The sequence below is a fragment of the Doryrhamphus excisus genome, linkage group LG16 (assembly GCF_037039965.1).
Source record: "Doryrhamphus excisus strain RoL-2023G ecotype Guam linkage group LG16, RoL_Dexc_Guam_v1.1, whole genome shotgun sequence".
NCBI lineage: Eukaryota > Metazoa > Chordata > Actinopteri > Syngnathiformes > Syngnathidae > Doryrhamphus > Doryrhamphus excisus.
This window is the reverse complement of record NC_136372.1, coordinates 13,092,486-13,119,172: the sequence shown is the minus strand read 5'-3', so window position 1 is coordinate 13,119,172 and position 26,687 is coordinate 13,092,486. Positions and strand designations below refer to the sequence as shown.

At 41.7% G+C, this 26,687-nt stretch overlaps 3 protein-coding genes across 7 annotated transcripts; all 3 read right to left on the bottom strand.

Annotated features, from left to right (window-relative positions):
• Window positions 1–112: 112 nt before the first annotated feature.
• On the bottom strand, window positions 113–12,545 carry LOC131102976 (uncharacterized). 5 transcript variants are annotated; one of them, XM_058048725.2, is made up of 7 exons: window positions 12,288–12,545; window positions 8,802–9,055; window positions 8,349–8,595; window positions 6,043–6,132; window positions 4,549–4,770; window positions 4,289–4,465; window positions 113–2,671 (listed from the first exon to the last, which is right to left on the bottom strand). In XM_058048725.2, exons 1-7 carry the CDS (start codon window positions 12,414–12,416, stop codon window positions 2,504–2,506), a joined length of 1,287 nt encoding a protein of 428 aa, XP_057904708.2. In that variant the 5' UTR covers window positions 12,417–12,545; the 3' UTR covers window positions 113–2,503. The 5 variants fall into 5 exon arrangements, with proteins under 5 accessions (XP_057904708.2, XP_057904710.2, XP_057904709.2 ...); XM_058048727.2 differs by having other exon boundaries at window positions 4,337–4,465; XM_058048726.2 differs by having other exon boundaries at window positions 4,567–4,770.
• Window positions 12,546–13,370: 825 nt separating this feature from the next.
• rab11fip4a (RAB11 family interacting protein 4 (class II) a) lies at window positions 13,371–22,473 on the bottom strand. Its single transcript, XM_058049209.2, has 15 exons — window positions 22,039–22,473; window positions 21,161–21,248; window positions 20,999–21,081; window positions 20,722–20,828; window positions 20,446–20,568; window positions 19,700–19,834; window positions 19,073–19,108; window positions 18,168–18,276; window positions 17,987–18,090; window positions 17,364–17,504; window positions 17,196–17,277; window positions 16,999–17,136; window positions 16,789–16,935; window positions 15,664–15,807; window positions 13,371–14,913 (listed from the first exon to the last, which is right to left on the bottom strand). Exons 1-15 carry the CDS (start codon window positions 22,189–22,191, stop codon window positions 14,797–14,799), a joined length of 1,707 nt encoding a protein of 568 aa, XP_057905192.2. The 5' UTR covers window positions 22,192–22,473; the 3' UTR covers window positions 13,371–14,796.
• Window positions 22,474–22,937: 464 nt separating this feature from the next.
• On the bottom strand, window positions 22,938–26,590 carry coil (coilin p80). The gene is made up of 7 exons (XM_058049922.2): window positions 26,252–26,590; window positions 25,441–26,152; window positions 25,245–25,331; window positions 24,351–24,398; window positions 24,182–24,251; window positions 23,689–23,777; window positions 22,938–23,579 (listed from the first exon to the last, which is right to left on the bottom strand). Exons 1-7 carry the CDS (start codon window positions 26,578–26,580, stop codon window positions 23,532–23,534), a joined length of 1,383 nt encoding a protein of 460 aa, XP_057905905.2. The 5' UTR covers window positions 26,581–26,590; the 3' UTR covers window positions 22,938–23,531.
• Window positions 26,591–26,687: the final 97 nt, after the last annotated feature.

Sequence of the window (26,687 nt, the reverse complement as noted above, 5' to 3'; positions counted from 1 at the left end):
TAGTTGATGTACTGTATAGTATATTGCAATTGAATAACTAATGTTTAAAAATGAAATGACAAACAAAAGGCAACAACAAAGCCTCCAACATACGGCAATGACAAAAACAAAGTGTTGGTGATAATAAAACATTTTATTTGTATAGTACTTTTCTAAATACTCAAAGACACTTTACAAGGAAAGAGAAAGCAACTATGAAGAGACGTGATGGATAAAAAAAACATTTTAAGAGGCATGTCAGTAGGACTGTGGATAATTTAATATAGAAGTAACAGCTACGTACATACAAGTTGGGAAAATAAGTCCCCCCCCTCCCAAGAGATAGATGCTATGGTAGCCTTCATATAACTTAGGTTTGAATTCATTTGTAGTGGTTTGAAATAAGTATTTGATCAGACAGGAAGTATATATGTATTACTAACTTTTATTTAATTTATTGACTTTATTGCGGGGCTGCTGAACAGGGCGCCATGTACCCTACATATGGTTCTTGTGTTGGTCTTCCAATTTGATGACCCAAACCATACAACTAAGAAGACCCCATTAAGGCCCTGGAGTAGCCAGTCTCCAGACTATAACCTGGTAGGAAATCTGTGGCAAGCACTGTAACTTGAAAGAGTGAACTATAAAAAGCAAAACCTGAGTTCTCCACCAAGTACTATGTCACTATGGGGATCAAATATTTATTTCTATCAGTTATAGGAAATCTCTTTAAAAATAAAGCTACCATAAAATGGACTGTTCACATCTCTGTAAGGGGGGGCAGTGACACAACCAGCAAATACTTATTTCCCCCACTACACCTGGATTCCATGGCTGTAACATGAAAATACATGCAGATGCATGTGGATGTATTTGCAGACGGGCAGCTTGAACGCTACCCACTCTGCAGGTAGATCGTCAAGAGGACAGTTGCGGCTGTAGTGAAACTCTACCGTGGTGCTTTCTCTACCGGTAATCCTTTTGGAGCGACGCCTGAGTCCTGAGCTACATACATACTTTCTCTTTTGGCAAGTGCAGCTGTCACGTGGGCACAAACTGACTCTTGAGTGTACCTTCACTCATCACAACAGTAATTCTAAAAAGAGGTCTGAAAACGAGCACTCGACTTCCAGTGTGTGAATGAATATTGATCTGATACACAACCTAGGAGCTAAGGTACTGGAACAGGTCTTGTCTGAAGCTTAAGTTACAACCAGTCATACGGGCTCCTACGGCTGGTTTACGTGCAAAAAAACAAGAAACGTACAAATAGGTCACGAGTGTGACTTGGCGATTTTTGGAGCCGTAGACTGGCCGCAGAGCTTGATGCGGACTCTTCATCGGTTTGTTGCGGTGAAGCAGGAACTGAACCAGAGGCTAAAGTTCTCATGAGCTTTGGCTCGTGAGTGAAATGACAAGATGGCAGGTATAAACAGCCGGAATTACAACCAGTCTAAACAAGCTCAGTAGCGTCCATTTTAGTTTAAGTGCCATTTTTTGTTTTCCATGTGGTTCAATATTTTGCAATGTCATGTTCTGATGCAGGCCATGTTTCATTTTATTTCTAGAATGTGCCACGAGGCAACGAAAAGACAAGCTGTGGGACAAAAGGGGCCCTCGGTCCACACTTTGACTCCCCCGTTGCACAGGCTTGAAGCCTGGAGACCGGCTTAGCCAGTGGAAAGCTTTCCTTTTTCTGCCCCGATGAACTTTGCGTGTTTTGGGTCAACACTGCTTGCTTGCAGTTTTGGTCTTTTAACTTCAAACATACGCTGTTCTTCTCAGGTGTGTATCAGATCCAGATGGAAAGAAGTGGAACGCTTTTAGATTTGAGGTACAAGCCGCATGCCAAACTGGGTTTCTTGCTGGCTCCAACTCATGTGTGAGCAGTTGTGTTTGCTTTTATTGTAGAAGGTGCGGGCTTTAAGCCTGGAAGGTAGATTTCAAACAACAGTCGTTCCTCAATGCTTATTTGTGGGTAAACACGACTTGTAAACATCATTAAGTAGTGATGACACCTGATATGCACAATGTTCACTGTGGCGCCTAAGGAGGTAAGAAGACTTTCCTTCCCTTTTTCTCATTGCAGAAAGATCCGGGACATTTGTTAGCTACTTTATCTTGAAAGTAAGGGTCAGTTAGGCTAGTCAATATTTATTCAAAAGCAGTTCATGTCATCCAAAATGAGGGAAAGGATATATTTTGTTTCCACAAGGAGAGCAGGAGATGGGAGATTAAATCTGAATGAAATGACAGACATGAACTTATGCCCAGTATGGATCATACATGAGGGGCAAGGCAACACACAAAAAAACTACTCAGTAATCATCTCAACTAGTTCTGAATGGTTGCAGTTCCCCATTCCCACATACAAAGTCCCTCAGGGCCAGGGACTCAAACGTGGCACGGGTGACGTCCTCCATCCTTGATGGCGGAAGCGACGACGGGGAAGCTAAGGAAGAGTGGGGGGGGGGGGTTGTGTCGGATGCAAGGAGGCGGGAGGGGCCTGGTTCCCAAAATTTTATTGATTGTAGAGCGAGCGCTGCTCCCAGGGCATAGCCTGGATGGTACGTGGCACGGGCGAAGGCTTGAGTGTGGGGGCTCCGTTTGGATGGAGGGAGTGGGCTATGGGGTTGATGGTGGTGAGGGGCCGCTGAGGAGCCAGAGAAAAAGTGTCCTGGTGCTTCGGCTGTGGCGGGACATGGCAAAGATCACCACAGAAGAGACAAGAGTGCGAAAGCACAGCAGAGGCAAGTCGAGAGAAAGAGAGAGAAAATGAGTGTCAGTGACAGTGGACCACATTTCATTCAATCAACTTCATTCTAATTTAAAATATATATCAATTTATTTATTTGAGATTTTTTTCAAGTCAATTCTATTAACTTTGTTTCTCAAGAGCAACATGGTTCCAATAAATTTTATGTATTAATTTTATTTCAGATGCTATTTCATTGTAGTTTGTGCACACCTGGATGTAACAAAGACAAATAACAAATAAGGATTGGATCAATTGCACCAATTTTCCCCCGAATGACATCACTACTATCAGGAGAACCAGTCGCCACCTGGCGTGGCCTGGAAAGGTGCACTGTATTCGGGCACACACTCCAAGTTGACAGTTTGTTTACAGGGGAAAGCGGAGGAAGTTATGTACTCACAGGTAGGAGGAAAAAGGAGCACTTAATTTGCTCACCCGCACAGTAAAGGTAATCTCACCTCATTGGAATATTTTTTTCCCAAAGATCAGTTATTGCAGCTATTTTTAAATCGTATTGGATTTACTGGAATGATGTCATAATTGCCTCATATCAACCTAATAGTTATCTGTTCATAATGTTCGTGCACCCCTGATATCATTATTATCACAATTGTGGTTTAAGCTGTTCAAAACAAAATTGGGGGCTAAATGAGACCATTCTATAGAAAAAATAACTAACAGTATCATATTGGCAACAGAATACAGCTGCATGCTTGAAATTAAAGCATTACTCATCCTCTGCTAATTCCATGATGGTTTAGCACATATAGTATTTATACATGACCAAATGTATGTTCCAAAGGACTAGCATTGATGACACTGAGATACTGTGTTATTGGCGTATACGTACTATGCCTATTATTTATGATTTCTATGTACTGATGGTCACATGGATTTCTCCCCCGCCCCGTCAGAAAGTGTTTAAGTGCTAAGGAAGAGGAGTTTGGCCACACCAGGGGTGTCCCAACTTTGTAAACACATGTAATTGTGATATATATTTATTTAAATAAATATTTAAACTTAGTTTTGGTTCTCATATTATCAATATTTCAGCTGTATGCAAAATATTACAAGTTCATGCTATCGTTTTCTCTTACTATTTTGACTTCATTCTTGTGAAATTACATTATTCCATTTTTGGTGCTTTTATTTTTATTTTTCGACTTTTCTGCAAATATTATTCTTATAATCATGACATTATTCTCCAACAATTCTAACTTTTCCACAACCTAATTTTCCAAGTTCCATTTATTGTTTTGTTTCTAAATAGGACTACAAACAAGTGTCTTTTTTCTTTAATATTTCAACTTTATCCTACAAAAATTATTTTCCCTCAACATTATGTTATCTTCCCGTTATTTTCCATTAGATTACAACTTTAATATATTTATAATATATATGACTTAAAATTACTGCTGACTTTTTTCATTTTTGCTGACACAATGGTTCTGTGTTTCAGTATGCAAACTTCTGCTTCTCCTGATGTTAGTAGGCAGATAAGGAGAAAGCTTCTATTAGCATTTAGCAGACGGCGGTTCTCTCTCCTACCATGGGATTGGCGCTCAGCCTAGTGTATCCCGAGCTCATCTCCTTTACCTCAGGAACCAGGGGCTGGAGAAGAGAGTAGGAAGAAGTTGATGTACTGCTGGAAGAGATGTGTTTGGAGGAGGATGAGCTCCTCATGCTTTGCTGGCTGCTCTGGGACGACACAGAGCTGGGACGGACCTGTTGGCAAGCGTGGCGTGAGTGTAGTTGACGGTGGAGAGGGTCCATGAAAATAAGGTGGAAAAAATGGACAAGAAACAAACCTGGTATATCCTCCCTACCTGGTGGTCAGGGACAGACTGACTGGCCACGCCACCACTCTGGCCTCCTTGAGACATGGGAGATACGCAGTGGGAGGGCAGAGGTTCCTGTTGACTGTGTCCTCCGTGCTGTGACTGCATCATGGAGGAGGCGTTATTCTGCTGCTGCTGCTGCTGCTGTTGACGGCGAGGTGTAGCAGAGAAATTTGAACGACGGCTGCCAGTCTGCATGGGGAGTAAGCAGACAGACAAAAGGCTTCTAAGAAACATGCTTATATGCGCATTGCCAGCTGTGTGGACATTTAAATACCCATAACCTTTTAAAACGTAGTTGCATTTGGGTTGCTATGGTAACTGCTTGACGCCGCTTGTGTCGATCCACCCATTCTACACAGCCATGTAACCACAAGAATGTCAGCTAAAAGCTCAGCAAAAATATATTGTATACTGTTCATATACTGTACAGACATGGCATGATGTAGGACACTATACAACCACCTTTTCCATATTTAGTGCCATCTTGCTTGGTGCAAGCATGCTGTTAGCATTTTAGCTAATTTACTAATATCGACATGACACGCCATGTCCCACAGACACGGCATGATCTAGGGACACTCTACAACCACCCTGGCACTTTCCGTACTTAGTGCAATCTTGCTAGGTGCTAGCATGCTGTTATCATGTTTGCTAATTTACCAATATCTATATGATACGTCATGTCAATCAGATATGGCATGATGTAGGACAACTGACTTGATCATTTCTGTACCTAGTGCTATCTTACCTTGCTTATCTTATCTTAGGTGCCTGCATGATAACTGTTAGCATTTTAACTAATTTACCAATATCTATATGACACTTTATGCCATACAGATATGGCATGATGGAGGACACTATAAAACCACCTTGGCACTTTCAGTACTTGTGCCATCTTGAGGGATTACTTTACAGCTCCGTCCACAGTCTTTGGCTAGCAGGAATCACCGTGCCAAGGAGAAGCCAGAGCTTGAAAACCCTCTTTAGTCATTGAAGTCCCATGTTTGGGAACATGTGGATAGGATGAAAACAGTGTGCTGCCATTGTTCAGTGATGGGGAATGAGACCACAAGTTGGAACTATTAATACTACACTTCAATCCATACAATAAGTAACTTTACGACAAATAAAATACTCATTCACACTCCTCAAACTCTTACCATTACACTTGTCTTTAACTTTGTGCCTTACTAAAAACCACTAAACTATGTGCATCCTTTTTTTAGATGTATTTGTACTGCACAGTTCTGTCGGAGCTGCCTTGCAAAAATTCTCATAATACACCAATTACCGAACAAAAAGCTAACAACAAACAAAAGAAAACGCTGCCACAAGAACACAAGATCAAATACAAGTACGTAGTATTAGTGGTATTTTGGCTCCGGAAATGAGTTCAAATGAACCCTTAATCAGAGTCCAGACTGATCTCACACAAACATTCTCACGCACACTCACACCAACCTGGTTTTTGGGCGCAGCTCTGCAGCGATGCTGGGCCAGGTCCAGCATGGTTCTGTAGCTCTTAAAGCAGGACGGGCAGTTGAACCGGTTCTTATGAACCAAACCAAAGCACACACAGACACACAAGACACACATAAATTTGGATTACTAGACTTGTGGGGCAACACCACCAGACCTTCGTTATTCCTCACTGCTAACATTGCTATTGCCTTTTCAAACCCATTTCTTAACAAGGAAGACATTTTTGGAATGAGAAATCTTGTCACGTTTTGATCTCATAAGATCTTTTTATTGCCAAACCTTAACAGGTTACCATCAGCCTAGACCTCTGCCAACGCAGCACACAAGTTCCACAGCATCACACTCTGACTAGTCACTGTCCTCCTCTGCAGTACACCAAACGCAGCATAAATACCTTCTTTTCCACCAATCACAAGTTGCCTTCAATTACCTCTGGAAACACCAACATTAATAAAACCTAGTCCCTTACAATTCATCACTTCTTCAATGGGAGTATTATCACCCAGGCCTGACCAGCATGCATCTCGCAAGCTTCGTGCAGCTAATTAGCAACGCCAGTTGCAGCTTCTGCATTGTTTCTAAAACAGTTTTCCACCTTCAAAAAAATATATAAAAAATTCATGTAAAAATGTAAATGCATATTAGTGTTTGGCACAGGTTGCTGGTGGGGATGACAGCAGTCTGGCATCAATAAAGCATAATGCAAATGCAAACTGGGGCGCAGGACTTCCTCCCACACATTGCAAACTTTTACATTTGTGTGACTACTCCCAATGCTTCCAATATGAAAGGTCAATTCACGTCATTAGAACACTAAGAGAAAATTTGAAGACGTATCTCAGAAAAGCTTAGCTGGTCATGTTTGTATCAATATACAGTATTTACTGTATGTTTTTTGTACACAAGGAAATATTAAATTTGAGTAGTTCTAAATGAAATTAAACCAGAAGTGAAAAATACACAAGGAGAACATTGTCAGGTGTCCCACACACGGACCCAAGCATGCTCAAGACCCAAATGGGAGACATGGTTCCTTGCCAGGATATGAAGTTAGGGCCAAATAAGGATGCTCCCATCCATCAGCCACAGACATGTGATCATAATCAGTGTGATCATGTGATCAGTATCACAATCGGCAGGTTAAACCCCTAAAACTAACTAAAATACATCACATCGTTGTCAACATATAGTCCAACAAATCATGAATAAACATGAATCATATTTGCATACGCACATTTCACAACTTTTTAGTGCACGGTCACTTTTATAAATAAAACCAGACCCAACCCATAGTTTAAGGCTCTGAAACCAAACTCCACCAGAGGGGCTGGCCCTTGTTCTACTCAGGAAAAGCTACACCGAAGAGGCATGGAGCTGGTGTGCGTTTAATTATATCCAGAGCCATCCCTGGTGGATGAGAGGATCACTTCCCTTCGGGTTGGAGACAGGCTCCTGACTATCATTTCTGAGCATGCACCAAACTGCTCCCAGTTTTCTTTGGGTCCTCAGTTGTTGGGTCCAACAACTTTGTGACCAGGATGGGTATGGAGTATTTCCCTGGCAGACTGCTCAATCATGTCATCACAAACTCTAACCCGCCCCCAGCTAAACTAAACATGCAGAAAAAAACTTGGAAGTTAGCGGGGTTAGCTTGGTTTAGCAGAGCATGCTAGTGCGGCTCATGCTTGACGAGGGGTGTTTTCATTTTTGAAAATTATGGTTGCAGCAGAATAATTTTTAATTTGTGCTATTTTGTTCTTTGAAGATTTTGTGCCCCCCCTTCCCTACCCCAACAAAACTTCGTAAAAGAAATGTCATTATTTTTGCATAATTTTCTGCATGTAAAACTATACAGCATGCTTTGTGTTAACCCTTTTAGGTGTGTGGAACGGATGAATAAGATTTAGATTATTTTATATGGGAACATTTTTGGTTTGAGCCCATTTTGGTTTGAGTCTTCTGGAATGGATTAATGTTGTTAACCAAGGCACCACAGTTTAAATGTACAGATTCTTGCATTTCATTAACTAAGCCAAAAAGGTAGAAAATGCAATTCTAAAAAATAAAATGAATATCATAAGGACGTACGAGTATTTGGGAAGACCTGAAGAGAAGACACTGCTTTCCCTCTCTCACTCAGGTTTAAGCTAACAATGTGTGCACTGTACTGTCAATATTGTGATATTATGCAATGGCACAACCGTACTTATTCCAACATATACTGTAAAGATCCTGCCTCTTTAGTCCGGCAATAGAAAATCTTGTATGCTCTCACACTGACCCACCTGGCCGGATGAAGCAGAACCACAACGGTGTTGCGCCAGCTCCAACATGGTCCTGTAACTCTTTGAGCAGGAAGGACAGTCAAAGCGGTTTGGCCCGTCATCGTGGATTCTCTGGTGGTTGCGGAGGTACCGTGCCAATCGAAAGGCTTTCCCACAGCGATCGCACATGTAACGCTTCTGACCATGGATTCTCATATGGTTCCGCAAGGACATATAGTTGGTGTAGGGCTTGCTACAAAAGTCGCATCTGTGTTGTGGGAAGAATAAAATATGATATTAGAGAAGATTGAGGACTGTTTCAGTATGTTCTGCACATACTGATGAAACACAGGTGAATAGTATGAAAGGTCATAGTTTTTCACAAGTTGTTAGTTGGAACATCTCACCTACAATAATTTCTTCCCATACCTTAAAAAGCAGGATGTTATACACTCATCCAAAAAGAGTCTGTACCTGAAGTCTCCAGTCTTGTGAGTGAGCTTGTGGTTGAGCAAGGAGCTGGCGTGTTTGTAGGCACAGCTGCACAAGTCGCAGACATACGGCCTCTCGTCCGAATCCATGTCATCTGATGTGGATGTTGCTGGGACCGGTGCTCGGGATTCTAAGGAGAGACTGGAACTGGAGAGAGACGCTGAAGAGAGACTGGAGCTTGACAGTGCGGCTGACGATGTAGGGAGTTGGTCACACCAGTTGATGGTCGTACTCGACTGTAAAAAGCATCAAAAATAAATGTCATTACTTCCTGTCTGGTCACTGGCACTGATTAGTCGTTTGACTGGAAATGGTAAGAGTTTTAGAAGGAGTGTATCAATAAATGATTCGTTCACCGCTGCTGAGGCTGAGCACCATGCTGGACTCAGGATGGATATTTTGCTGTAGTTTGTAGATTGTGTAAAAACAATGTCTTTCAAATATTAATAGATTAATAATAAACTAATAATAGATACTGTGATAAAAAAACAAAAAACTGTACATGCTGTACACTCAGTCACAAAAGCGAGTACACTATTCACATTGCAGCAAACTTTTTGGAACAATTTATCTCCAAGGAACAATACTTTGGAAATTGGACTGATTACTTGTACTGATCAAGAATTAACCTTCTGCATTGTTGGATCTTAAAGGAGGTTCTAAATAGAGCTTCAAAATGTAAAAAGGTAAAGACCACAGCTCAAAAAACCAACCTAAAATAGAAATAAATGTTGCACTGGATGCACAAGTCTTGTTAATGAGGTGAAAAATGGGTTTGGGCAAGCTTTGTGCGAATGTTTCCAAGAGGCGGGTGCAAATGTTGCTCCAGGTGCAGGTGGTGAAGATGTCTGAAACTGATGTGCATTCTTCTAAACTTCCCTTGCCAACAGTCCCAAAATTTTCTCCGTTGGATTTAGATGAGGAGAACATGCAAGACGGCAAAAAAGAGTGCAATTATTCCTCTGAAAGAAGTCCTTTGTGAAGTGCATTGTCCTGTTGAAAAAGCCAGACATGCCCACAGAGACCAGGGTCTTCAGTCATAAAGGGATGCCCCCCGCACCCCCTCACAACATCTCCACATATCCAGCTGCCGTTTGACACCCCTGCACAACCTGAAGTGCCACTGTTCCATTGAAGGATCTTGACGGCGCCTCCTCCACAACCCACTGCCCTCAGAGAGAAAGCTTTTTGCATTTTGCCATCAAGAGATCATGACAGTGTGAACACCTGACACTAGATCACATTCAATCCACATTCCGCCTTTTAGAGGCTGTGCTCTTCAACCTTCAATTAGCTTCTATTTCACTTGAATGCTTCTTTGCAATTAATTGTTTTGTCATCTCACTCCTTCTTTTTGCATTTTCAAACTCTACTTAGAACCTCCTTAAAGTCCAACAGTGCAAAAAGTACATTATTGACATTTTTCAACTGCACTTAAAATGTTGATTAGGAGTGTATCCTTCAGCGTCGTCGCGGCAAGCTCAACATATGTTTGCTGAAATGTGTGAGGTGGAATCACTTTTGCGACTTGTCTATATTTCAATAACAGGACAAAACTCAGCAAAAAAAAAACTTACAGTATAATAATGGCAAACACAGTTACCACCAGATGGCACGGGCAACTTTCTAACAGTGTACAGGAAAGGGCATCCAACAGCAACAGTTTTGACTATGATGGATGACTGGCTGACATACCGAAGGAAAGACATTGGTGGGCAGTGGAATGCTTGTCAATCAATGATTGTGAAATTACAGGCGTACGGATTTGATGGATTACTATCAACACAAACGTGAACACACACCCAGCATATTTCAGATAAACAACAACAAAAAACGCTCCAATGAGGCGAGATTACACATACTGTGGAGGTGAGAAAATCAAGCACTCCTGTCTCTGACGCTAACAGCCTGAACTCACATGTGAACAAACATTCACTTTCCAGACATTTTGCATGCTTGTTGTCCCAAATCCTCTGCAATGAGGGGGGAAAACCCAATGGAGCACACAAGAAAACATCATCAGCCACTTGGTGCACCTTGCTGGGCCAAAGCGGGAGTATTCGAGCAGGTATACCCTGGACTGGTTGCCAGACAATTTAGAGTTTCCGATTAACCTAACATGCACATTTCTGGAATGTAAACATGCATATTTTTGGAACGTGAGAGAAAACAATCCCAGACTAAACCCATGCACACATGGGGAGAACATGCAAACTCCACACAGAGACACTCAGACGGCGATTCAAACATCCTGACCGCATGGCCCTTGTAGTAGTAGTGATATTATCATATAAATTGGTACAGCTGGTCAAATACGCATGGTACAGTCCTTCTTACCTCCTAGTGTACACAAACTACACTTACATCTAAGTTTAAAAATCAGACATAAAAGTGGTTATTGGTACCAAAGTAATCAATATGTTTTATAACTTAAGTTACTTCTGTTGCGGTCTGGCACCATAGACAAAATAAAAATAAATAAATGAACTTGACCTTCGTGGGGAGGGGCTAATACTGTATAAAACCAACAATAACACCGGTTGCTGACATGAAACAAAAGTATGACATAGTTATTCCACACACATTACATGGCATAGTATTTTTTATAGTATAGTTATAGCTTTCTATTATGTTTATAGTTTATTTCTGGTATAATGCAGGACTATTTGGCGAACATGTGATTATTCTCACAAATCGAGCCTTTCAATCTCAGTTCGAGGCACAGAAAATGGTTTTAAAAAATAGCCAGGAATGTCTTTGCTGATTGTTATGAAGTAAACGTTGTGTTTTGGGAGTCATTAATGAAGGCTGGGGGAGCAAAAGTAGAGTAGCCAAACAAGCTAGGGCGGCCATGAATGAACAGCAGCATCACAAAGAAGTCTTTCAAGGAGCTCCGTGGGGCGCCTTCCGCTCCCACTTCCTGTGTGGTCAGGCTGGCTTTGTTTATTATATGATATCAAGCTCCGCATAGCGCGCTGAAATAAACACTTCTTCAATCGCGGAAGTGGATCTTGCCGTGGAAGGCACCTTATCACTGTGTAAACAAGAGGAGAGGGAAAAAGGCAGCTTGTGCGCCACCTTATTTAGCTTCGGCTCCGTTGCTGCCACCGCTGCACTGTTAGCAGCTTGCCTCGGTGACGCTAACTATTAGCATCCACATTCCGGACCCGCCACGGTATCTTCCCAATACATCGTTTTATACGTTATTTCATCATTGTACAATAGTTGGGCTTGTCCCAATCTAATAAAGGTGAGCCACACGGCATGAAATTAATTGCCATAGTAGCAAGCAGTCAAAGTAGGCCATGATGGGCCGCTGGCTGCTTTAGCACAACGCTGACGAAGATGCTCACTCAACACAAGCAGCCGCACGCCAAATGACATTTATTGCCGTATTTCTAGTCCTCACGCATCCATTGCTGGTGCTGAACCCCGATCATTGTTGGCTAACATTGGAGCGTTTCTTACGTCGTTTGGATCCTTTTTCCAGAACAATTGGGAGCAGTGGCCGAAGGACTCTGTCGATGTCACATAATTCACTCCGTTTCTGTCAGGAAAATCTCCATGTGAGCTGCCGGCATTAGTCCTCGCATACATCGTTGGTTTGGAACTTCTTTTTGTTTTGGAAATTAGAACCGAAGCCGCTTTGACGGGACCTTCCTCAGAAAAGAAAAATATTTCTTCTTTGAAATGTTTGATTTGGCGGTGGACATGTTGAGCGACACAACTCACTGCTGCCTTCTACTGGACGGGAGGGGAATAATACATTTATAGACAACCAAAAATACAACACAGGAGACAAAAGTTCATTTATTCATTCATTTTCTACCGCTTTTCCTCACAAGGGTCGCGGGGGTGCTGGAGCCTATCCCAGCTGTCTTTGGGCGAGAGGCGGGGTACACCCTGGGCACATATAGACAAACAACCATTCACACTCACATTCATACCTATGGACAATTTGGAGTCGCCAAATAACCTAGCATGTTTTTGGAATGTGGGAGGAAACAAGTGTCCCCGAAGAAAACCCATGCATGCACAGGGAGAACATGCAAACTCCACACAGAGATGGCTTAGGGTGGAATTGAACTTGGGTCTCCTAGCTGTGTGGCCTGTGTGCTAACCACTCATCTGCTGTGCAGCCAAAATCCTAAATTCATGGGTTACAATTATCAAATATAATAATTTGCACTGCAAAAACGACATTCAAAGCAAGTCCGATTCTGATACAAATTGAAGGCTAAGTGGTTAGCTTGTTAGCTAGCAGCTGTCCTGAGTTGGGCAATGTGGTGTAAACAATGAATGATAGAAGGGTAAAGGTGGCTATAGGGTTGTTAATTTGTGTCTACAGGGCTCTAATTATGACAAAAACTGTATTTAGAAGCTCATTAACAGGTTTTTTATGCTCTAGCTCAGTGTTCTCAGCTATATGCTGTCATGCCCCCCCCAAGAAACAGAAATGTTTTCACACCCCCCCCATTTGAAATACTAGAGAAACTGATGTTTTTTTCAGTTATCTGTAGCGCTGCTCTTACTACAAAAATATTCCTTTTATTAACATTGAATCCAAATACATGACTATACTGTACATCTACTGAAGAATATGCCAGTCATAGCAAACACGACTTTATTGAAATAGAAGAACACTTCCTTCCTCTCCCAATTGGCTACTGTAAGGAATAATATCCCCGCATACGACTTCTCCACAATGGCAGTGTCAGGTAAGCTAGCTCATTTCTAAACATTTTTTTGTGTTATACAACAAAAGCTCATTTGAAATCCATGTAAGAATTGTAACAACTGAATAGGCTCTCAGGTGTTACATTCCAACCAAATGAATGCAATACGGCACGTGAACAAAGAACGTACATCTTCTTTGCTCAGTTCAAAGTACATTTGTGCTACACAGGTAAATACATTCAGCATGAACAATGTCACATACAGATCATGTAACATCACAGCTTTCACATGAATTACCATTTTATAAAAAAAAACATCAAACTGTCATATATCCACCATCACTTTACGTCCACCACTAATTGGTCTAACCTCTTAGTCAGGGGTGTCCAAAGAGCGGTCCAGGTGCCACTTGTGGCCTGCGTCTGTTTTTTTGGTGGCCCAAAATAGCATTTAAGAAGGAAAAACGCAAAAAAATCAGCAGTTGTTACGAGACTAAAGTCAAAATATTAAGAAAATAGTTTGCTTACTTTTACAAGAATGTGATTTGATGAGGAAATCGCCATTTTGCAATTTGTGGAAAATTATTCATTTTCTACCACTTATCCTAAAGAGGGTCACGGGGGTGCTGGAGCCTATCACAGCTGACTTTGGGCGAGAGGCGGGGTACACCCTGGACTGGTCGCCAGCCAATCACAGGGCACATAGAAAAACAACCATTCACACTCACATTCATACCTATGGACAATTTGGAGTCTCCAATTAACCTAGCATGTTTTTGGAATGTGGGCGGAAACCGGAGTACCCGGAGAAAACCCACGCATGCACGGGGAGAACATGCAAACTCCACACAGAGATGTACGAGGTTGGAATCGAACTCCGGTCTCCTCGCTGTGTGGCCTACACGTAAACCACTCGCCCAACTTGTTAGCATATGTAAAGTAAATATCAAAGTGGCTTTTATTTTTCACTATGTGGCCCCCACTGGGACACCTTTGGTCACCCCTGAGTGAAGGAATGACAATTAAAATAATTTTTGAAATCAACACAGTTTCCTTGAGTTGCTCATTGTCGCACATATAGAAATATATATATTTATTGAATTCAACATCTAAGTTTAGATGACAAAAGGTAATGACAAGTGGTGTTATTGTGTTAAGCTGACGAATGCAGTGATACACTGATGATCCTCTTTGATATTGTTCTGATATGTACACTAAACATGGCAATGTGATGCTTGATGATATGTCGGGGTAGCAGTCATGTACACAAGTGTTTGTGTGATCCAGGGTCTGCTCTTGGCTCAGCACTTGATCTCCAGGATGGAGGGGTTATGGTCGAGAATGGCCAATATAATCTTGTCCATGTATTTCCTCAGACGCAGGTTGATCTCCTCTTGCGTTTTCAAAGCATCCACCAGCTGAAAGACACGGAGAGTCATCGTACAACACATGAAAATACAGCAGAGCCCCGCTTTTCACGTTCCAAGACAAAAAAGTGATACGCCCATGACGAGCACTACTTTCCATAACGTCACCATGATTGAGCTTGACATTTCTTCTTTTTTCTAAACTTAAGAAGCCAAAAACATACCACTTCCACATGGGATGGGAGGAGAACCTTTTATTTCCCGCTAGGGACCACAATACTACATCTAAAATTTCCCCTTGTGGGCCTCATACAGGCATATCTTAACTTATATCACTTGTATTTTAGACAACAGCCATCATTTCTTCATCCATTCATTTCTTCAAGAAGGCAATATAGCGAGGGAGCGATAATGGAATCATGATATAATGAGGGAAGACTGTATTCATTTAAAATTTGTTAAAAATGAGATAAAATTAGCTTAGTATTAGTAATGGTATTGAAATGGCTGCAGACAGTCTGGGTTGGACAGATAAACGCTCCTCATACAGAGATGAAAAAATAGAAACAAAGTGTGTGTGTGTGTGTGTGTGTGTGCGCGCGCGCGCGCATATAAATAGAACAGGAAGATAAGCACAAACATGTTGCTGTAGTCGTCTAAAACACAGTGGAAATATTCCATTCCAAAAAAACTGCCATGGGTCGAAAAATCCTTGACAAAGTTACAAGTAAAAGCAGCAGCTGCTTTTGACAACCGCTAATGTCGACGTGGACTTAAGGGGGCTGCGGTGTGCTGACTAACCTCATCTTTGGACGCGTTGTCAATCTCTGCCGCCAGACACTGGACCTTTGAGTGGCATGAGAACAAGCTCTTGGTCTCGTATAAACTCAGACTTAGAATCTGGGCGTTCAAGTCGTCGTTTTGATTTCGAAGTTTATGGTTCTCCTGTGGAGGCACAAACATGTCCTGTCAGTCTTCTTTTTCAAACTTTGCTCTGGGGGATATTTTAAAATTTCCTTCTAGAGGTTTTGGAAACTCTCGTCACAGAGAAGATTTTCACTTCACATCAGCCCAGTTTAGCCTGGGTTCAGGTTAGCGTGCTTGTGGTGTTATTAATGCACTGTGTGAGTCCAACTGTCTTATTCATGTCTATTTATCATAAAATATCCTTGTTAGCATCCCATTAGCTTGCTAATACATGGAAATAGGAAGCAGAAGTCGGCTCCATCGCCCGTTTACGATGTCATTAGCGGTTGACTCTAGTTCTTTGCTAGATACATAACACAGTTAACGCCGCAAGTCTTACATGTTCACACATGGTCACACTTTTACATGCATAACACAATTCTACATGCATAGAAATTATGAACAAAGGGCATAAATGAACATTTAAGCTTACAGGATGCGGCGGTGAGATGAACAGGAACAGCACCTTTAGTTATTTCTTGTATTCAAGGGCGTTCCTCACATTCTTCATCCAAATTCTGCCACACTCAAGGCTTATTTACTAGCATCCGTGATGAAAAGAGAATCGGAAGCAGAGAAAGACGAACCCCGGGCGTAGCAGCGTATCATACGCTTTTAAACCGCTTTCAAACCACTTCTATTTTAATCAATCTGGCAATTCACACCAGTTGACAGACAAATGTCTGGCATCAATCTTGTTTTTATACAACAAAAAAGATAACCCTAAAGACCAGCTACCAGCATACGTTGTGTTTTCATGTTGGTAGCTGGTCTATGTTGGTCCTCCAGACCGTGGGTTTACTGGAGCCCGTAGAAAACCCACACACGCACGGGGAGAACTTGCAAACTCCACACAGAGATGCACAAGCGGAGATTCCAACCCAGGTCTTACCTATCTCGTGACTGTGAGGCCAACATGCTAACCACTAGTCCACCGTGTGGCCCCTCACGTCTACCAACCTGTTTCAATTTCTTGACATCCTGTTCCATTTCCACCTCCCGGGGCTTGCTGTTGTGTTCGTAAAGCTCCTTCCCCTTCCCGGGATTCTCTATTTCCATCTGAAAGAGCTGCAGGTAGTCCAGTTCTTTGCGTAGATCATCAATGAGCTGCGTTGGGGGATACTGGAGATCAGACCCCATCAAGTCATTGAACACCTCTCACCTTCTCACCTCCTGCATGGACTCCTTCTCCTTATGAAACTCACGGCGGTTTTGCCAAACTTTAGCCATGATCTTCCTGTACGTGTCCACCTCGTCTTTGAGCCTCAGGCTGGTGTCCTCCAGCTTGTCCATCTCCTTCTGCTTCTCCTAAAATAATTTGGATTTGTTTGACACAACGAACAGGAAATGTGAATCTAGTTTGTCACCTGGTCCAGTTTCTCTGTCTGAGACTTGAGCCTGCAGACGTTTGTTTTCATTTCACCGTTCTCTTCCAGTAACTGCTGAATCCTGCACATCAACACAAACACCATCACCCGCTGGTCAGAGTATGAGAAGAAGAGTTCCGGTCACACACGTCCATGTGGTCAACCTACCTGCTACACAGGAAGTCTATCTCCGTGTTTCTTTCCCCTTCCATCTTGCAGTAAACGTCACAGTGCCTCCTCGTCTCTTCCTCCAGACTCTGATCCGCCCTCGCCTCCACATCCTTCATCTGCTCCTCCAGCTCATGTACCCTGGAAAGCAATCAATACACACATCTCATTATCTCATTTCACACCTTTATCCAACATGTCAACCAATCAGAACATCATCCCATAGTTGGTCACATGGAAAAAAATCATTTTACTATCATTAAGTTGGATTATTAAAGAAAGAAGACTCAATTCAAGTGAGAAGCAAAACAACAAATACAATTTTGGGGAAATTAGGTAGCAGAAAAAGTCAAAACTTTATAGCAATAAAGTCACACTGACAAGACGAAATTTTTCACAACACAACTTCAAACAGTTGGACGATTGTAATATTGTAATATTATGAGGAAAAATATTTACATTTTAAGAGCACAGAGTTGAAATATTCAAGATATTAAAATTCTTCTTTTTAAAGTTGTCATACTATAACAAACAACCATAAACCACAAATCAACTTTTTGGGAGATTAGGTTGGGGAAAAAGTTCTGACGTAAAAACGTTAAAGTATGAGAATAACTACTTACCGATGAACCAGTTTGGTATTCTCCTGTTTGAGTTTAGACTTGAGGTACCCATTGGCCAGACTGTCACTCTCCAGCTCTGTCACCTTCTTCTCCAGGTAACTCACCTGAAGGACACGCTGGCTTACATTTCATCCACTTTTCTTCAAAAGGAGATGATGTACTAGTGAGAGTACAGTAATACCTTCTCTGTGATGTTGACATCACAGGAGTCGATGCTGTCCGCCACCAAGTCTTCCGTGCTGCTTCCCTGACTGCAGTCGAACACGCCGTGGTTGGCCTGAAACAGCTGGCTGCACCGAGGACGAGAACCCACAAATCAGTTTTGTATTTTGCATTTATTCATTCATTTTCATTATTACAATTTTTTTGTTTAAAAATTGTATGGTTATGATCCAGCACCCCGCTACCCTCGTCAGTATAAGTGGTAAAAAATGAATGAATGAATGGTTATATAATTAGTTGATAGTATGAACATTCATTTAATTATTTGTAATTCATTTTAAATATATATTTTAAAAATGACTATTAACATTTCTACCCTCCCATGCTCTACACACTTCACTAATTTGCATATCACGTTATACTACTATACTATACTGAAATCTGCCAATGTTCGTGACCACTGCTTTTGATGAGAAATATTTCATTGTTTTCCCATTTGTAATCATCATGATTCACTAAAAATATTATATTTTTTAGACAATATCAATAAAGGGCTGCATGGTGTACGAGTGGTTAACATGCAGGCCTCACAGCTAGGAGACCCAAGTTCAATTCCACCTTCAGACATCTCTTTGTGGAGTTTGCATGTTCTCCCCGTGCATGCATGGGTTTTCTCCGGGTACTCCGGTTTCCTCCCACATTCCAAAAACATGCTAGGTTAATTGGCGACTCCAAATGGTCCATAGGTATGAATGTGAGTGTGAATGGTTGTTTGTCTATTTGTGCCCTGTGATTTGCTAGCCACCAGTCCAGGGTGTACCCTGCCTCTCGACCCAAGACAGCTGGGATAGGCTCCAGCACCCCCGCGACCCTCGTGAGGACAAGCGGTAGAAAATGAATGAATGAATATCAATAAATACTCACCGTCCAAATGCCGTGCTGGATATCTTTCTGTTTGGGCTGAAACACAAGAAGAACTGTTTGCATCGTTTATTTTACAGTTCCCCCACCAGGGTGTGTCTGCATGACATGGCCAGAATTGGAAGAATGCCAATTTCAAGCCTAACATAGCTCATTTTAGGACAGGGGTGGGCAAACTACGGCCCGGGGGCCACATGCGGCCCACCAAGCGTTTGAATCCGGCCCGCCAGTTGCTTTCTAAGTATTTCAACTTTTAACATACAAACTGGCAACATGACTTGCAAGTCTTATTTAGTAAAAAAAAAAAAACAAAACTGTCAAATTAAATGACGTAGTTAGATGTGGTGTGATGTTTAAAGTGCTCCTGAAAAAAAGGGACATGAAAACATACAGCTGATAGTATATAACACTTACAGATAAAATTAGACATGTTCTGGCCCCCCCGGACAATTTTGTTTCCTCAATGCGGCCCACGAGTGAAAGTATTTGCCCACCCCTGTTTTAGGAAAATGGAAGACAATTAATTGGAAAGCTCACAACAACCAAGTATTATTCCTCTCCTGCTAAAACTCAGTGAACAAGCAGTGTAGTGGTCTATGCCTTGGTAAGTATGGTATACATGGACTATACCTGTTGGCCTTGACGTTTTGGAGGTGGGCATCCAAGTCATTGAGCAGATTGACTTTCTTGCAGCACTGAGAGCAGTATATATCCAGCAGCTCACTCGTGTACAGTTGCCGCATCTTCTGAGGTGTGTGTCCTACACTGCAGTTCCAAAAGATCCAGACGATGAATACGTGCATATCGTACTTGGGGCTGACTATCTACAGTACACATTGAATGTACGTGCTTGCTGAGCTTTCATGCTCTGCATCCCAACACTCTCACTTTGGTCACTTCCTGTTTTCTGACTGACATTCCCTGTCCTCCTTGAATTTACACGATTCAGAAGTCCTGCATAGACACCAGGACGACTAATAAGATCATATTTTCAGGAAAAAGATTGTACATATCTGATCTCCCGTTACAGTAAAACGTTCCCATAGACTGTGTGTTATACAGTATGTAGAACCTATAATGCACTTTTACCGTGAAATAAACTAATGGGGGAAAAAAGCTTCCACTGGCAGAACAGCACCCCCACCTGGCTGAAAAAGGATTTTTGGAATTACTCATGCTACCCATTGTGAAATGATTGGACAAATGTGATAATTATAGTACTAACTCCCATACTTCGTTGCAGTATCTGTTCTCTTGGACTTTCTGAAATTTTTAATGATTTATTTTCTCTTTTTGGCACTTCTTACATTGCACTGTGTACTTTTGTGTATCTTTCTAATAAAGTGTGTTGTTGTACGAGGGTTTTTTATACAAACCTGGGTGGAAGGGAGGATCCCAAATCAGAGATGCTGTTAGCTTGGGTGTCATTGTCCTGTCTTGGGCTGCTTGGAGAGTATTCCACATCCTCTCCTTCGCCATAGTCTTCAAACTGCTCCTCCCTGGAGAGATGATGGAGCACCACAGAGTATCAGTAAACAAAGAAGCTACGTGTGATTGACAAGGAATATCACTACCACAGATTCATCATAATGGAAATCAACAGTCGTAATGCAAGTATGATATTTCATGTTCTTAGAAATGATGGAACTGACTGGTTTTGCCACGCTGAGTCCATGATGGCTGACGTGTGGCAGCTTTCCTTTTCAGGCTCATCCCGTCCACTTTGCACCGTAGCATGTGCACTGCTTTCTGGGAACGACTGTGTGCAGATAGGAAAAGACAAGGTCAAAGGTTAGAAGGTCACACCTTCAACAAAATTAGCACTGTCCATAGTGCTAACAGTTAGAAATGTATTTTAGAAATGTCATGTTTGCTCATTTACTGTTTGCTTTCATTACAAACATCTTTATTCAAATACAAGGACTTTACCTGGCAACGGGAAGGAGCGTTTGCCGGAAGGTTAGAAGTAAGACCGCAAGGACTCAAAACCATCTTCAGTATCTCCTCATAACCTACCAAGAGAAAAGTAGGAGCATTTTTAGTTTGATGAGCAAGATGTTGTTCATATGAAGTAGCGGTGTGTTGAAGTACCTTTGATAGCAAATACTGCACGGCAAAAGTCTTTGAAACTGAGCTTCCCGTGAGTGTGAGGATTCAGGAAGCTGATAAATGTCCTGACCTAAAAGAGACGAAGGAATGTCCGCTACAATCTTATACGAAAACCCTTCAATGGGGCAAAATGTGGAAAACAAGCAAAAAGTCCAAGACAAGCATATTTTATCATACAAAAGTAACACAAATATTTAGCTGCTGGAAAAGTATCTATTTTATAGACGTCCCATCCGTTTTTTTTGGGGGGGGCAAACAAACTATTCTAACTACAAGTCATGTCAAATCAGAGCTTTAGCTAAATTTGAGGCTAACTGGATAGCTTGCTAATTCGCTAGCAGCCACACACGAGTTGAAACAATGAATAATGGCATTGTAAATATGACTATAGGGGTGTTATTTCATGCCTACTGCGCTCTAATGTAAAAATAAAACGTATTTACAAAATCATAAGCAGGATTTCTATGCTCTACTACGAAAATATTAGATTAACATTGAATCTTATGCCCCTTATATTCATTCGTTGTGGTCGTGTCTGGAACCAATTAACCGCTACGAACGCGGGACGACCGTATCAACAACCAATATATAAATACATTAATATGATTTGTATCGATAATGTGGATGTTTGATCGACACGCCCACCTCAATAACTACCCCCACCCATAAAATGGAACGTTTTCATCTTCCAGCCATTACGACTCCATTGTCGTTTTAATGCTATAGTTCATGTAAACAAACAAAAGCCCCGAATAACCTGTCACTCAATAAGGTGCTGCGAAAACAAGGCAATGCATTTTAGCACAGCTATTCCGGTGAACCCATCCTGGGAACATTACGGTAACCATGAAGCTTCTCACCTCGTCTCCTTGGCCGAGCTGCTCGGCGATGTGGAGCAGATGCTTCACCTGGATGAATCCATCCGCATCCTCGTCACACGCCTCGAAAACCTCCTTCAGCTTCCTCAGCAAGACCAACAGCAGCTTTCTGTCACGGACAGGATCGCCTTCCATGCTTTATTATGTGGATTTTTTATTGAACTGAAAGGATAGAATCCAGCAGAAAGAGACAAAGATGCGGCAGGGATGGATTCTCTGCTTCCCACAAGCTACCAATGTTGAGAAAATGGCGATGATTTCTAATTAGGAAGGCTGTTGCGTCATCAGTGCCTATCATGTAATTATCGTTTATATTTATTATTATAAGAAATAACTATTTACCATTTTAAAATGAATTCATTCAGCAGTTTGACCACTAAGGTACAATAATTTGAAGGATGTGCCTTTGATGAGCAAAGTAGCAGCGGTAGCCAATCATCGTCACTAAAACTTCACAGGCTTTCTTTGGACTTCGTTGGCCACTTCAAAGACATTCTGGAACCTTCAGCATTTCTAATGTCATTACCGTCCTTGGGACCTCCTATGTTCATTTAAAATCTTTTTTTCTTGTTGAGATTCTAATGAAGCTATCATTAAAAACATGCACTATTTGTGTATTTTTCACCCTTTGTAAGCCTAAATAAGTCCAACTTGTTCTATTTTGAAACTTGTGGAGATGTAGTATATTGTACCATTATTACACCTTGGTAAAAATAAAAAGAACGGTTGAAATAAAACATGCATGTTGATGGACGATGCTGGGAAGTGTACTTGTGAGTAGCTGTGTATCAGGTAGTCGTCATGGCGACAGATGCTTGCTGTGTGACTCAAACAATAACCATCTTTATTCTCCACTGATAAAAAACAGACTGCACGTTTTATTAGAAAAATATTCTGCATTGTGTGTACAAAACATAAAAACATGATGTGCCACTTGGGAAGTAAAACACTGTCCAACATGATGCACATTAAAAAGAAAAGGTGGTCATTATATTAAAAAAAAAGCGAATAGTCGGAGCCAGCATAGCATTTATCCATCCATTCAATCATTTTGTATCGCGCAATAGGTAAGCTGGAGCCTATCCCAGCTGTCTTTGGGTGAGAGGTGGGGGGGACAACCTGGACTGGGCGTGTTCCTATTTAAATATGTAGTCCAGGTGGTCCTTGGTTTACAGTGTTAACTTTCATGGTAATAAACACGCTCCAATAAATTTAATGAATGCCGCATGCGCCCGCTCAGCAACGCCAGGGAAGAATAACATGGCTTGTTTGTTGGCTTTTTACACTTTGTGATATCTTCCAAGCGGCAGTGCGCCAAAGAAAAGGAAAGCCATCACCATGGAACGGCAGGAGAAAAATGATGGAACGCTAACGGATGCTAGAGGGGTCATGGATTCGGTGTGCTGTTACAAGACAGTGAGAAGCGGACCCCTGTATAGTCATTTCAGTAAAACCTGATTGAAAACACACAAATGTTAAATAATAAGCCTTGGTTCCAGCAGGGAGTCCCATCGCTCTTTGACCTGTGTGCAGAAAGTAAAAAGATGCTTTACCGTCTGCAGCTTTACAGGAGGAGGACAGAACAAGGCTGTTTTCACGTTTATATTGACACTTCTGGACAGTATTTATTACCCAGGAATCTCTGGACACAGCATACTCCACAATTTCTGAACCATCCGGGTTCTGGTAGACCAAGTCAAATTTCCCAGGCTCTGAAGGGGCTAGGGAAGAAACATAACATTCCAAAAATGTATTAAATTAAATTTATTAAATTAAAATACTGCTTCCTTTGCTTCTCTCAGCTGAAACTACAAATACATTAGATCCATCTTCAAAACTGTTTAATCCCCTGCTCATTCTCGAACTTACTTATTTTATACTCCCTGATGTGAGAATTCGATAACTGGTCACTAGGTGTCAGTAATGTTACACTGATGAGATAATAGCCACCACAGGAAGTACCGTACAGAACAGGAAGTACAAAAAGAGCTCTATTATGTCTTATTTTCTCTTATTGTGTCTACTATATTGGGTAATAGGAGTGCACTATAGGTGTGTTAGGCTGCTAATAATGTTAAACAGCGTCTGTAGAAAGCCGTATGTGTATGTGAGGAGAGAGAGCTACCTTGTGCGACAGAGAGAAGTTCCAGCTCAATCTGTTTGCTCGTGGGGTCGTAGCTGACAATCTTACCCTCCTGAAACAGACAGCACATTCAACACATGGCTCCGGGATGAGCTCAAATGTTATACATAATGAATGAAATAATATCACTTCCAGTGGAACATGTGCTCACCTTATAATCCGACACCTCTGGCGTGTAATTTTCAGTCAGCTCCAGCAGCTGCGAACACAAACGTTTGGACTAAGCCATTCATATCAACAACATGATCAACTCATACTCATACATAAAAGGTGTCTAGGGCTTTGGTGGTGTTGTTTTTTCATTCTCATTTCATGAAATTCTTGTATTTAGTGTTTTATATATCTGTGTTGTGTGACTTATTTATTATCATGTACCTGTACTGTGAAATCACCATATTTTCTGGACTATAAGTCGCTCTGGAGTATAAGTCGCATAAGGCCAAAAATGCATAATTAGGTATAAAAAAAACATACATAAGTCGCACTGGAGTATAAGCCGCATTTATTGCGGGTAATTCATTTTATGACCAAAACAGACATTATGTGCTCTTGGAAGGCAAGGCTGAATAGGTGTAAGATATGCTAACACAATGGTTATTCAGCTACACAAAAAAATAAACAAACAGAAAAGGTGTCCAGAGTTTATGTAACATAACATGTAACATAGTTTTTTCATTTATAAGTCGCTCTGGAGTATAAGTCGCAGTAACAACCAACCTATGACAAAAAAGTGCTACTTATAAAATACGGTAATGCCAAGTCATAAAATCCAATAATACAGTACAGTCGCTTTCTGAGGAGAAGGTCCTTTAACATGCTCAAGGATACTATGTGTGTGTGTGTACATGCAGGGACAACTGTACAGTTTGCTGATGTTGTTTTGGTGCGGTTCAGCCTGTTTTGTTTTTGCAATGAGGAAATTGATGATGGACCTCGTCCTATTCATCATCATCCTCCTAACAACATCCAGCTACACGTTCCAACCCTAATCTAAGTTAGAAATTATGAAGCTGTAATAAAGAAAAAAAAACAACACCGGTCTTACTTTAAAGGCGATCTTCTGTCCCACTTGTGGGGGGGCAGCGAGAAGGGGCATGATGCTGTAATCTGGTGGCGTACTTTCAGCTCCGTTCTACACACATAGGAATATGACATTGAAGGGAGTTGGCAAAGATGTGAGCACCATGACAGTACTACAGAGATACAGTAGCAAGATGCCGCAGTGCTATTTGATTACTTACACACAAGCTTTGTTGCTGCGTGGGCTGCTGGAGAAGCGCCCCCACCTCTTCCACGTCACAAGAATCCTGCTGCTGTGTGACGCTGTCAGTCTGGGAGAAGGTCCAGTGTTGATTCTTAGCACAGTTTGACAGTTTGGTTTTTGATTGATGACCGAGTGTTAAATGAGGAGTGGTTAAGTCATTATTTCTAGGCTGGAGATTGACAGCGACGTCTTCATTGGAGACATGTGTGTCTGATGAGGACGGGGAGGGAAAATATTTCTTATTAGGCGGATTACATGAGGTTACTCTGGGGACTGCAGTACTTGTTTTGGTTTTTTTGGGGGGTTTAGTTTTGGTTCTCTGATTTTCAATACTCCCATCACAACTAGAATCTGAAGCAGGAGGATTCTGGCATTTTGCTCGTGGTGCTGCGCCCTTCATCTTAGAGTCTCTGTGACTTTTTGCAGGGGTAAAAGATGCTGGTTCGGCTGTCAGGCCATATCCTTCTGCCTTTTGTTGTTTCTTTTTCTTTTTGGGCTTTTTGGGTCTCTCTGCGCTTGATGTCTGCTTGGAGTCCACACTCTCCTCCAACTGCCTTTTCCTCTTTGTTTGCACACTGGTGTCATTTTCTCCACCATCACTTGGCTCATTGGGTCGCTGTCTCTTTTTGGAGTCGACACTCGGTTCACTCGTATGACCATTCACTTTGGACCAGGAGTCCACCTTCACTCTACAATGGAAACAAACCGGTTAGGAATCAATCAAGCCACGTGACCTAAAGGTAGGGCGTCCAACAAGAGACAATGAATGGGTCTATGAAAAGTCTTACCTGATGATGTCATTATCGCGAACAACATAAATGCTTTCCGTGTGTGGTAGATAGCAACTGTCGATAAAGAGGCTGATAATGCTGCGTCGACTCAATTCAAACTTATCTCGGACGATACTCTCCAGGTCGGACACCATTCGGCAAATGTTCAAGTCTAGCAGTAGCCAACACATGCGGCAGTCTGCCACTGCTGGCGGCGGATAGTCAAAGTGCAAACGTACACGGATGTGGTTGTTACAGCTCGGAGGTACCGCGGCGGCCATGCTCACTGGTGCTTGTGTTGTGATTTTACATTTAGCGCTATTGCGCACGCGCAAATTGACCACCATCTTGGAAACATTTACGGCAGGCCGTAGATGCCAAAATGCAGCATCATTTTGTACTATTGGATTATAACTGGATACAAATTTTGTGGTACAAAATAATTAAAAGCGTT

Bases quoted from the DNA above. Each gene is read 5' to 3' on its own strand.
- rab11fip4a (XM_058049209.2), bottom strand. From the start codon at position 22,191: ATGGAAGGCGATCCTGTCCGTGACAGAAAGCTGCTGTTGGTCTTGCTG. The intron at 20,569-20,721 runs GTCAGTTCCATC...TCATCTCTCCAG, and splicing joins GACTCAGCGTGGCAAAACCA to GGAGGAGCAGTTTGAAGACT. The intron at 17,137-17,195 runs GTGACAAACTAG...AAATTATTTTAG, and splicing joins AGACAGAGAAACTGGACCAG to GAGAAGCAGAAGGAGATGGA.
- coil (XM_058049922.2), bottom strand. From the start codon at position 26,580: ATGGTGGTCAATTTGCGCGTGCGCAATAGCGCTAAATGTAAAATCACA. The intron at 24,252-24,350 runs GTGAGCACATGT...TGTCTGTTTCAG, and splicing joins CAGAGGTGTCGGATTATAAG to GAGGGTAAGATTGTCAGCTA. The intron at 23,580-23,688 runs GTAATAAATACT...TTCTGCACACAG, and splicing joins CTGTGTCCAGAGATTCCTGG to GTCAAAGAGCGATGGGACTC.
- LOC131102976 (XM_058048725.2), bottom strand. From the start codon at position 12,416: ATGTATGCGAGGACTAATGCCGGCAGCTCACATGGAGATTTTCCTGAC. The intron at 6,133-8,348 runs GTGGGTCAGTGT...TTGGTTCATAAG, and splicing joins GTTCTGCTTCATCCGGCCAG to AACCGGTTCAACTGCCCGTC. The intron at 4,771-6,042 runs GTTGGTGTGAGT...CTCCCCATGCAG, and splicing joins GAGCTGCGCCCAAAAACCAG to ACTGGCAGCCGTCGTTCAAA.